The 11,126-nt window shown below is 57.6% G+C and overlaps 2 protein-coding genes across 3 annotated transcripts; one reads left to right on the forward strand and one right to left on the reverse strand.

Annotated features, from left to right (window-relative positions):
- Positions 1-10: 10 nt before the first annotated feature.
- Positions 11-3,020, forward strand: PPP1CA (protein phosphatase 1 catalytic subunit alpha). The gene is made up of 7 exons (XM_055315087.1): positions 11-137; positions 665-796; positions 953-1,183; positions 1,752-1,856; positions 2,053-2,276; positions 2,360-2,494; positions 2,571-3,020. Exons 1-7 carry the CDS (start codon positions 83-85, stop codon positions 2,679-2,681), a joined length of 993 nt encoding a protein of 330 aa, XP_055171062.1. The 5' UTR covers positions 11-82; the 3' UTR covers positions 2,682-3,020.
- A 469-nt stretch (positions 3,021-3,489) lies between these two features.
- RAD9A (RAD9 checkpoint clamp component A) lies at positions 3,490-8,510 on the reverse strand. Of its 2 annotated transcripts, none has more exons than XM_055315086.1 (11): positions 8,340-8,510; positions 8,186-8,256; positions 7,603-7,731; positions 7,089-7,203; positions 6,901-7,000; positions 5,375-5,484; positions 5,169-5,278; positions 5,027-5,091; positions 4,808-4,945; positions 3,843-4,047; positions 3,490-3,756 (listed from the first exon to the last, which is right to left on the reverse strand). In XM_055315086.1, exons 1-11 carry the CDS (start codon positions 8,371-8,373, stop codon positions 3,661-3,663), a joined length of 1,173 nt encoding a protein of 390 aa, XP_055171061.1. In that variant the 5' UTR covers positions 8,374-8,510; the 3' UTR covers positions 3,490-3,660. The 2 variants fall into 2 exon arrangements, with proteins under 2 accessions (XP_055171061.1, XP_055171060.1); XM_055315085.1 differs by having other exon boundaries at positions 4,808-4,963.
- Between the last annotated feature and the right edge of the window lie 2,616 nt (positions 8,511-11,126).

Here is an 11,126-nt window from a genome sequence, read left to right on the forward strand (position 1 = left end):
CCAGGCCGGAAGGAGGCAGCGGGCGGGAGGGAGGGCGGCAGGAGCGGGCCCGGAGCTGCTGGGGCGGAGCGGCGGCGCCGCCATGTCCGACAGTGAGAAGCTCAACCTGGACTCCATCATCGGGCGCCTGCTGGAAGGTTGGCCGGGGCAGGGGAGGTCGGTGCCCGCCGCGCCCTGGCCCGGAAGCGGTGCGCGGGCGGGCCTGCCCCTCCCCGGGCCAGCTTAGACTGGGCGGGGACGGGCCGCAAGGTCCCGTGGCCACAGCCGCCCCCCGAGTCGCGGCGCGCCGGGGGAGGGGGGGTTCCGGGGACGCTCTGGCACGGGGAGCAGCCCCCCTCCTGGGCCGGGGGCGCACGGGTTGGCCTGCGCTATTGGGAGTGAGGGAGAAACCTAAGAAGCCTAGCTCCACCCCTCCCAGGGGTCCTGCGCTATGGGTGGGGTGTTGGGTGGCAGGCCCCCGCGCACAGCACACCCCCCTCGAGGGGGTCCCATCCTGGGAGGCCAGAGGCAGAGGTCCTGGGAGGCTCACCAGCAACAGCTGCCCCTAGGCAGGGAGGGGCCTAGGAGGCCCAGGCGCCCTCAGATGTGCCCATAGGGCCACTTGTGTCGCCCACCTTCCTCCTGCCTGAGGAACCAGAGTCTTGACACCCCATTCCGCCCCCAGTGCAGGGCTCGCGGCCTGGAAAGAATGTACAGCTAACAGAGAACGAGATCCGTGGTCTGTGCCTCAAATCACGGGAGATTTTCCTGAGCCAGCCCATTCTTTTGGAGCTGGAGGCACCCCTCAAGATCTGCGGTGAGTCTGCTGCCCAGATCCCTTTGGCTTTCTGAAAGTGGAATCCCCACTTCACCCCGCCCAGTCCTTGCATTGCTGCTCCCTGGAGGCCGAACTTGGCCCTAGGTTCAAGTGTAGCCCCTGCACCTAGCACTGAACTGGTTCCCTGGGTTACAGGTGACATCCATGGCCAGTACTACGACCTTCTGCGGCTCTTCGAGTATGGTGGCTTCCCTCCAGAGAGCAACTACCTCTTCCTGGGGGACTACGTGGACCGGGGCAAGCAGTCTTTGGAAACCATCTGCTTGCTGCTGGCCTATAAGATCAAGTACCCCGAAAACTTTTTCCTGCTCCGTGGGAACCATGAGTGTGCTAGCATCAACCGCATCTATGGCTTCTACGATGAGTGTGAGTAGCCCAAGTCCTGCCCAAGTCCTTAAGTGACTTCCCTTTTCAGGGAGACCCTCACATAGGCCTGGCAGTGGGGGAATTGGTGTCTGACCACTACCCGCAGACCGCGAGCTCTGCGAAGGGTGCACGCCAGTTGGTGCCTCTCTGCCTGCCCTCCTGCTGTGGGGCCTGGCACTCAGGAGGGGTCTGGGGAGCGGCTGCTGAGGACTGCCCATGTTCTAATGCAGGGCCCTGCCGGATGACAGTCCCCTCCAGGACATCCATTAGGCACTCGGGATGCCTATTTGGACTGGATCCTACCAACCAGAAGCTGAGATAAACCAGGCCTAGTCTTAGCCTGGCCCTGCTCACTGGGTGCGGGTGGGTTGTTTCGGATTGGAACTCAGGTTCCTCTGGACCTAGCTGCTTTAGAACTCCTGGAAGGCTGGTAGGCAGTGGAGTCGGTGGAGGGGGGATTCTCTTCTTGTCTGCCATTCTCTTCTCCCAGCTGTGTCTGGAGGGCCTCAAGACCCAGGCTGGCTGTGGGGCAGATAGGCCTCATGAGGCATCTCCTTCCTCCCAGCAGGCAAGAGACGCTACAATATTAAACTGTGGAAGACCTTTACTGACTGCTTCAACTGCCTGCCCATTGCTGCCATTGTGGATGAGAAGATCTTCTGCTGCCACGGAGGTGAGAGTGGCTCTGGGGTACATGTTGAAGGGTTCTTTGGGAAGGAAGAGCCCTGGGCCACATCCCGGGGAGCCCTGGGATGAGGCTGTTAGCTGGAGGATGTACTCCCCATCACCTGGAAGACCTCTCCCAGTGGTCTTGGTTTGCATGTCACTCTTTGTTTTGAGGCTTAAGCAAGTAACCTGCCCTCCCCCAGGCCTGTCCCCAGACCTGCAGTCCATGGAGCAGATTCGGCGTATCATGCGGCCTACAGACGTGCCGGACCAGGGCCTGCTGTGCGACCTGCTGTGGTCTGACCCTGACAAGGACGTGCAGGGCTGGGGCGAGAATGACCGTGGTGTCTCCTTTACCTTTGGGGCTGAGGTAGTGGCCAAATTCCTGCACAAGCACGACTTGGACCTCATCTGCCGGGCACACCAGGTGGGCTGGCAGCTCTGGGGCGGGTGGGAGTGGGGCCTGGGTAGCCAGCACCTGCTGAATAAACTGCCCCCATCCTCATCCAGGTGGTAGAAGATGGCTATGAATTCTTTGCCAAGCGGCAGCTGGTGACTCTCTTCTCGGCTCCCAACTACTGTGGCGAGTTTGACAATGCAGGCGCCATGATGAGTGTGGATGAGACACTCATGTGCTCCTTCCAGGTTGGGATGGGGGAAGGAAGGGGGCTGGTGACCCTGTGGCTTAGCCCATGAGTTTGACCAGCTCTGTCTTTTTTAGATCCTCAAGCCCGCTGACAAGAACAAGGGGAAATATGGGCAATTCAGTGGCTTGAACCCTGGAGGACGGCCCATCACCCCACCCCGCAACTCCGCCAAAGCCAAGAAATAGCCTCCGCGTGCCCGCACTCTGCCCCAGATGGTGGATTTGTACAGAAATTACGTGGCCATAGGGGGTTCATGCTGGCCCCCCAGGCCCACCTGTCACGGGGAACACGGAGCCTTGGTGTATTTTTTTTTTTTTTTTTAATGAATCAATAGCAGCGTCCAATCCCCCAGGGCCCCTTCCGCCTGCTATAGTGGTGGCAAGCAGGATCCTGGGGCTGAGGCTGCAGCTCAGGGCAAAGCAGGGCCAGATGTGGGTTTCCAGCCTTGCTTGGCCTCAGGGCTGGCCAACAGATCCTGGGGCAACCCATCTGGTCTCTTGAATAAAGGTCAAAGCTGGATTCTCGCCATGGCCTCTGTCTCCCTTGTCCCAAGTATTGGGCCTGGCAGCCCTTCTGTCCAGGGCTGCTTGGGAGGACAGGCATGCTGGGCATGGGGCCCCAGCTAGGGCAATCCCAGCCATAGGCTCAGGTCCATGGGGGCTTAGAATTCCAAGCTGGGGCCAGAGAGTATAGAGAAAACAGTTTGGTGACCACAAAGGATCCCAGAGGTGTGTCTAGGATTTAAGGGACGGACAAGTCATGATTGGCAAAGAAGGTAAATCATCAGGGGCTCATAGCCCCTCTGTGATTTCTGTCCTGGGGAGGTAGGCTTAGGGAAGGCAGGTGTCCAGCCCTAACCACATAGTTGGGAGTCTGGCCTAAAGGCCTATGGGAGGGGAATAACAGGGGGCCTCCCATCAGGTGGCAGCTCGGTGCAAAGCCTGGGAACAGACATGATTGGTTGGGAATTAGAGAAGACAGGACCCAGGCTAGTCAGAGCCAGGAAGGACCTGGGGTGGCAGCAAGACCAGTGCTCCACTCCAACACAGCCCACCTTTACCAACCACCAGGGTGATTAGCCCCATCCCTGGGCTGCTGCTGGGGGAAGGAGGAGGCTGTGGTTTCATCCAATCCAGAGCCTCTGGACACGGGCTTGTTCTCAGTTCAGCCTTCACCTTCACTATCTTCAGCCAGCACAGGGCTGGGGCCCGGAGGAGAGTGTACAGGGGCGAGGATGGAGCCAAAGAACAGGGAGCGGAACTGGAATGGAGGGAAGAGAAGTAGAGTGAGCTCTGGAGGCTGTTCCCTCCTTGTCTCCCACCCCTACCTCCATCTCCAGCCCCTACCTTCTTGGGTGGGGGAGTCCCAGGCTCTGTACTGGGCTCGGCTTCATGGTCTTCTGAGAAGGGGCCAGGGCTACAGGGGGGCTGGAGTCCAGGTGAAAGGGGGATGGAGGGTACTGCCCGGGAGCCCTCGCTGTCTGCAGTAGTTTCCATGGCAATCATGTAAGAATCAATGTCATCACTGGCAAAGTCATCCAGGTGGGGTGTGCTGCAGGCAGGGACAGGGTGTCAGTGAGCAGGAGGGTGAAAAGAGGGTACAGAGGCAGGACCCCTAGAGGAGTAGGAGTATTTGTAAAAGCCTTGTGACCACTGGTGATCTCTTGACTTTATTACTTTCATTTCATAGGAGGGGAAACGATGCAGTGGTTAAGTGGTGTCTTCCTGCAGGGAGTGGACCTGGAATTTGTTTGATCAGAATTCAAATAGGGGCTTGAGGGAAGCATCCTGGGAGCCAGTTTAGCTCAGCTTGGGTAGAGAAGCCTCAGGTCCTCTGAACTAGGCCACCTGGGGCTAAAGCTCCCCCCTTCCCAGGAGACGGAGCTTGAGAGCACTGGGGCCCAGGGACTTGCTGGGCGGGGGGCCAGACCAAACTTCCTCTCCTTCCACTACACTGGGCCCATCCTCCCCAGCCCACCTGCCCTTCCAGCCACCTGCTTTCCCCAGCCCCAGTCAGCCCCCTGCCTCCCAGCAGTCTGTTCCCTCCTTGGCCTGGGAAGAGGCTCTAAGGGGAAGACTCAGCCAGAGAAGGAAGCCAGCCCGACCTTGGGGACACTTCCCTGGGTGGGAGGGATCTCTGAACACAGCTGACCAGGAAGACTGAGCCTGCAGGGCTGGAGAGAGCCGTAGCACTGGGCCCAACAGGAAGTGTATGTGCTGGGGGAGGTGCACACGCTGCAAGCAGTAGGCTCAGGCCAGGCTGCAGAGAGAGGGGAGTGGGGAGGCATGGGTAGGCAGGTGGGCTTCCTCACCTGTGAGCTTGGAGTGGAGGCGCAAGCCTGTGGAGCTCTGGGGAGCACAGGGCTGGGGAGTGCAGGTCCGACTCTGATAGTGTGGCCAGGACAAAGTGTCCATCCAGCAGAGAATCCTTGACAGCAAAGATGGCTGGCCTAGGCAGATGACAGGTCCTGGGCAAGGTCAGGGCCTTTCAGCTCTCAGCATCCCCTCCCCTCCCTGAGGCTGGGAATTACCTGCCTGGTGCATCGAAGTGAACACTAAGAGACAAGTTTGCTGACTCCGCAAAGCTCAGGAGTCCCTGGGAGGGGAGAAGCAGAGCAGTGAGGCCCTGGGCAGGACAGGAAGGACAGGGTGGTGTGTTGGGGGGAACCTCACCCGGAATTCCTTAAGGCAAAAAGTGATGGCCACCCCTTCTTGGGCCTGCAGCTGCTGGAAATCCTCCTCCCCAATGCTCATCTCGGTCACCATGGCTTTGACGGTGCTGTCTGTGGAGGCAGGAACAGGAGGAACCTAGGCTTCTAGGCCCTACCCCCTCCCACCCCAGCTCTGACCCTGCCTAAGGCCATGTCTGGCTCTCTCACCTGCCTCCTCCTCCTGGTAGCTGCGCAGGATGACCCTGCGGCCACAGCCAATGCCCAACGTCACTTCTGCCAGTGCAGGGGGGAAGGGCAGAACAGCCTCCCCCAGAACCCTGTGGGGCAGGGGGGGGGGGGGGGAGTACAACATCACACACTCAGTCCTGCCCTGTGGCTTTGCTCTTGAGCTGAGGCAGGGCTATGACACGTGTACCAGAGTCCAAGGGGATCCACCATGTGTGGAATGCCCTGGGAAGGAGGACAGGGTGAGCAGGACATGGGTCCTGCCCCATCCAAAGCTTTCAGGCTGTTGCGGGGAGAAGAGTCCACTGCAAGGGATGGGGCAGACAAGAGCACAGCCCAGAGGAGGCAACAGGCATGGAATGTTTTGCACTGGGCCAAACCAGGCAAGCAGCACCTGCCCACCCAGGGGTGGGAAACCACACCCAGGCCATCCCTAGAAATTCAGCCTTCAGGAAAAAGGCCTTAAATCTCTGTCTTCTAGGAATACATGTTGACAAATATTTACATATGAAGTAACAATTGGAATTTGTCTCAAGACAATTGGAACGGGAGCAGATGGGAGCAGACATCCACTTTTATACATATTTGAAACTGTCCTTAAGAAAAACAATTGCTCATTAAAAAAAATAATAATAAAGCTCCAAAATCCAGACCAGAGGTGATATCCTTCTCTCTTTATCTACCCAAAGGAGTCCTAAGCAGCATTATCTCAACAGAACTCAGAAAAACAGACTCAGGACCCAAAGGAAACTTCAAATTATCATACCCTATGGCTACAAAAAGAAATGAACATTACCTTGGGTTACTCGGATGCAAGCAGCATCCAGCATGGGGTGGGAGGGGAGCCATCCCTCTCTACATTGGTCTTCTGCAGGAACCTTTGCCTCCTCTGTAGACTCCATCTCCCTGGCCCTGCATAGCCCCTAGGTGTGCTCTGATTGTCCCAGGACAGCCATACCCCCACAGCTGCTGATCCAGGTTGCCCTCCTGGAGCATGGCCTCCCTGTCCAGCCTCCTTCCTTGGCCTGTGGACTTCTCAAAGCTCCAGCCCAAGTAGATGGGAAGAGAGGCTGCCCTTGAATAGAGAACACTCCCAGAAAGATGACTACTCCAGAGAAGAATTTGGAGCCCCTGAGCCAGAAAGTGAAAGATGGACATTCAAGGCTCCTGAAGCCCAAGGAAGGGGACTTAAGGGCAAGCAAGAGACCTGCTTCCTAAAAGGGGAGTCAGAAGGGGTCCAAGTGGCCAGAAAGCCAAGCCGGATCTTTAGGGTAGAGAATGCAGGTTCCTGGACACAGTGAGGAACACAGAGCAATGCCCTCCTCTATTCCAGCTTCTGCCCTTAAAGAGCCAGACCTGAGAGCAAACTGATCTGGACTAATTCTTTGAGGTTCACAGAAACTCTGTAGAGAAAATGAAGAAGGTGTCTTCTCAAATTGACCCTTGAAGCTCCAAAAAATAAAAAAAAAAGACCCACGTTCAGTCTGTAGCCAGAGGGACACACTCACCGTGCTGGGGCACGGAGTACATGGGGGCACAAGGCTGGGTCGAAGACGGCCTGCAGGGACTCGCAGTCCTGGAAGGACAGGTTGTGAGTCTTCCTCACCCCTGGATGGGCGGATGGGGTCTCAGTGGGTTTTGCTAACCTCCACCCCTCCACCCCAGGGATTCCTCGGCCAGCCAGCTGCCCCCTCACCGTATTTGCAGTGTAGCTGGACCACCAGGCAGCTTCTCCTGCCATTCAGTGAGATGCAGCATTTCTCCACAGTCTTCTCCACCGTTGCCAGCGAGCGGAAGACAGCCAGGAACGACTGTGCAAGGGAAACCCATCAGCCCAGTGGCCTCCACCAACCAGCTTCCACATCCCATGTAGGCTCTGGCCATCCCAGGCTCAGCACTGTCACACTAGAGAGGGAGCTCCCACAAGATGCAGAACACTTATGCTTTTCCAGGCCTTTCTCTGTTCATACTATCACACCTGTCTGGGATGCCTTGAAAGATCTGCTTACTTTTCAATATCACCACTCTCTCCAGGTCCCTGGCAGGATCTATTACCCTCTCCCCAGCTCCCATTACCCTCTGTGGTGTCTCTACTGTACACCTCAATGCATTTTATATTGGTTTGCTCCTGCATACACCACCCTCCCCAGTCAGGATCTTCTGAATGCCCCAGGGTGGACCCATTCCTGGTTGGGGGGGGGACACCTCACCTTCATCAAGATCTTACAGCGCAGGGCTTCCTGACCAGAGGTGGTGGCCTGGTACTGCTGGAAGAAGAGTGGGGCAAAGAGGAAGCAGGCATAGGCAGAGCGAGAGGAGTTCACCGTCCGAAGAGAGAGCTGAGCCAGGAAGAGCAGGGAGAGGGATGCGGTCAGGGGGCAGAAACAGGCTCTGTCCTCTGTCTGGCTTCTGCTCACACCTGTCCTAATGTCCTTCTCCTCCACCGTCACCTGTTGAAATCCTCCCTCTCCTTCCAGTCAGCGACTGCCTTCTCCATGAAGCCTTCCCTGAGTCCCTGGTGGCAAGGGCCCTACACAACCGTCAGCACACACTGCCTTTTTTCCCTAGTTACCCGCCCCCCCCGCCCCCCCCCCCCCCCCCCCCCCGCCAAACACACACAAGGCACTTCGGGGAGGGTAATGGCCCTCGATCCACACACCGGCCTGGGAAGATGACAGGACCCAACCTGATACCCCAACAACGAGGGGGGGGGCAACCTTGGCAGACAATTCTGCCCAAGGGCATCTAGCCTGACACGAAGTGAAGCTGGCTCCCGATTGTGACCCCCCTCACCCCGTCCTCCAGGGGCTCCAGGTAGAGCTCGTCCCCGATGCGGGACAGGGAATGGACGGCCTTGCCGAGCACTGCGGGGAAGAGAAGAGAAACGGGTTAGGCTGGCGTCTCCCGCGGTCCCACGTGCCCCCGCCCCCGGGGGCCCCGAACTCACCCTTCACGTTGCCGCCGGTGACCAAACACTTCATGCTGCCCCCACCGCCGAGGTCGGGCCTGGCCTCCGACCGGGCTGGGTCTGGCGGATGGCCCGCGCCGAGCCCTACCCACCCCGCCCGCGGCTCGGGGCCGGGTCTCACCAGCCGCCGCCAAGCGGCCCGGCGTTCCCTTCCCGCGCACCGCCCCTCGGAAGCCCCGCCCCCGCCTTCTCATTGGTCCACACGCCGGCGCCTCCGTCACGTGAGAAAAGTTCGGCTGCTCCGCCGTCACGTGACGGGGTGCTCGGTGAGGGGCGGCCTGCGGTCACCGGAGCCCGGAGCGCGGGGCGCCGGCCGGCCTGGCGGGGCCTCGGCGGCTGCGCACCTGGACACCAAGAGCACGAAGTCCCCGGCGCGAGGCAGCGAGCACGTGTGCGGGCGAGCCCTCCTGGGTCGCATCGTACCGGTCTTCCTGGGCGCCTGTCTGGACATGGGGTCGAGCTGGAGCGTCCCGGGGACGCAGGCAGCAGCCACCAGCTCTAACGAGATGAAAGCAGTTTCCTGCAGGATTCCAGCGTGGGAGAGTGGCTGTTCGTTGTGGCTTCGAGGATCCGTCATTGATCCTTGGAGAACGGAAGATTCTGGGGGCCCAAAGGAGTAGAAGGGTGTACCTAGCAGGGGGAGCGGGAGGAAAGGGGCATTGGTGCGTGGGCTTTGGCCCTCGTGGAGGGAACTGGCCTGTGAGCCTTGCAGAGGGATGAAGGCTGCCAAATGGTGGGGGACACCAGTGGGAAGCGCTGGAAACGTTATAAGAGGGTAGAGTCACGTTTATGGGGTCATTTTTAAAAAGCCTCCAGGACTGCAGAAGGAGGCGGTTCGTCAGGGAATTTTCCCCCTTGCCCTGGGCTCTGGGCTCCAAGTCTGCAAAGTGGAAGGGAAGTCCCTAATGGATTTCCTGAACTCAAACCCCCACAGCATCCAGGTTCTGTAGGGCCTTTCAGGGCCCCTGGGCATCCCCACATTTCTTAGGACCTGCTTGGCCCTGCCCTTCTGGTATTGTCTGCAGTGAGGAGTGGTGTTTGTCTACCAGCCGTTTGCCCTCCAGCTCCTGGCCTGTGATTCTGGACCCCCGCCCCCCTTGCCCTCAGTGTCCGTGCCATCACCAGACTTCTCTAGAGCACTGGGGGAGGCTCTTCTTGCCTTCCATGGGGGTCAGTGCAAATGGTCCCCCCTCAACCCAGGCATTTACACTGGGAGTCAGCCTTGACCCCAGGTATTGTAGTCCTTGTATAAGCCCTGACTGTCCCACCTCCCAAAGAGATGGCACGCTCTTCCATTTCCACAGCCATCATCCTGGCTTGGTCCACCATCCTCTCTCACCTGGACGACTGTAGGAGCTGAATGGTCTCTTGCCTCCTGTCTTCTGCAGTCCGCTCTCCAAATGGCACCAAAGCGATCTTCCTAAAACATCCTGAGGGACGTTCCCCCTGCTGGCTCTTTCTCTTCCTAGGGCACAGCTTTAGTTGCTGGTCCTCAGACAGGCCTTTTGTTCACCAGCCCCCACTGCTCATCACACTGCAACACTATTTCATACGTAGGTGTCTACATGAACTGCTGTCATGAAGCTTCCAACACCTTCCAACACAGTCCCATTTTTTCCTGGACAGTAGCTGTCTCCTCTCCACATTCTGTCAAAAAAATAAAATCCACAAAAAATAAATAAAATCCACAAAAGAACTTAGCATTAGCTACTCTCTTCCTCCCCTCTCTCCTCTCTGTCTCTCCCTCCCTCTCTTTCTTTATCCCAGTGTAACTCAGCATGGCCTTCACAGCTTTACCCCACAGCCATTACCTGAGCAGCCCAACTGGAACAGGAGGCAGATGTCAAGGCTCCCAGGAAGGCAAGGAGGGGAAATAATCACAGTCTCACCTCTGCCACTGACACCTTTGGGGCTGGAAAGTCCTATTGCCTTGAGGTCTTTGAGGCAGGGCCCTGGGGAGGGCAAGGGAGACATAAACTCCAGGGTTTTATTTTTCTTTTTTAAGGTTTATTTCTTTAGGGACACCTGGGTGGCTCAGTTGGTTGGGTGTCTGCCTTTGGCTCAGGTCATGATGCCAGGGTCCTGAGTTCAACTCCAACGTGGGACTCCCTGCTCAGCAGGGAGTCTGCTTCTCCTCCCTCTGCCACTCCCCCTGCTTGTGCGGTATCTCTCTCTCTCTCCCCGAAATAAATTAATAAATCTTTAAAAAATAAAGATTTATTTGTTTATTTGAGGGGGTGGGTAGAGGGAGTGGGGAGGGAGTATTAAGCAGACCCAGCTGAGTGCAGAGCCCAACGAGGGTTTCAATCTCATGACCTGAGCCAAAACCAAGAGTTGGACACTTAAGTGACTATACCATCCAGGCACCCCAAACTCTTCAGGTTTGTTTGTTTGTTTTTAAGATTTATTTATCTGTTCATGATAGACACAGAGAGAGAGAGAGAAAGAGAGAGGCAGAGACAGGCAGAGGGAGAATCAGGCTCCATGCCAGGAGCCCGACAGGGGACTTGATCCCGGTACTCCAGGATCGCGCCCTGGGCCAAAGGCAGACGCCAAACCACTGAGCCACCCAGGGATCCCCTCTTCAGGTTTCTTAATGAGTCTTCAGACACACATACACAAACACACACACATACACACGCAAATTTAAGTTGTTGTTTTTTAAGTAATCTCTATGCCTGGGACGCCTGGGTGGCTCAGTGGTTGGGCGTCTGCCTTTGGCTCAGGGCATCTCGAGTCCAGGATTGGAGTCCCACATTGGACTCC

Source organism: Nyctereutes procyonoides, unplaced genomic scaffold (genome assembly GCF_905146905.1).
Source record: "Nyctereutes procyonoides isolate TBG_1078 unplaced genomic scaffold, NYPRO_anot_genome, whole genome shotgun sequence".
Classification (NCBI taxonomy): Eukaryota; Metazoa; Chordata; class Mammalia; order Carnivora; family Canidae; genus Nyctereutes; species Nyctereutes procyonoides.

Bases quoted from the DNA above. Each gene is read 5' to 3' on its own strand.
- PPP1CA (XM_055315087.1), top strand. From the start codon at position 83: ATGTCCGACAGTGAGAAGCTCAACCTGGACTCCATCATCGGGCGCCTG. The intron at 138-664 runs GTTGGCCGGGGC...TTCCGCCCCCAG, and splicing joins CATCGGGCGCCTGCTGGAAG to TGCAGGGCTCGCGGCCTGGA. The intron at 2,495-2,570 runs GTTGGGATGGGG...TGTCTTTTTTAG, and splicing joins CACTCATGTGCTCCTTCCAG to ATCCTCAAGCCCGCTGACAA.
- RAD9A (XM_055315085.1), bottom strand. From the start codon at position 8,373: ATGAAGTGTTTGGTCACCGGCGGCAACGTGAAGG. The intron at 8,257-8,339 runs GTGAGTTCGGGG...TCTTCCCCGCAG, and splicing joins CACCGGCGGCAACGTGAAGG to TGCTCGGCAAGGCCGTCCAT. The intron at 3,757-3,842 runs GTAGGGGCTGGA...CCTCCATTCCAG, and splicing joins GGACTCCCCCACCCAAGAAG to TTCCGCTCCCTGTTCTTTGG.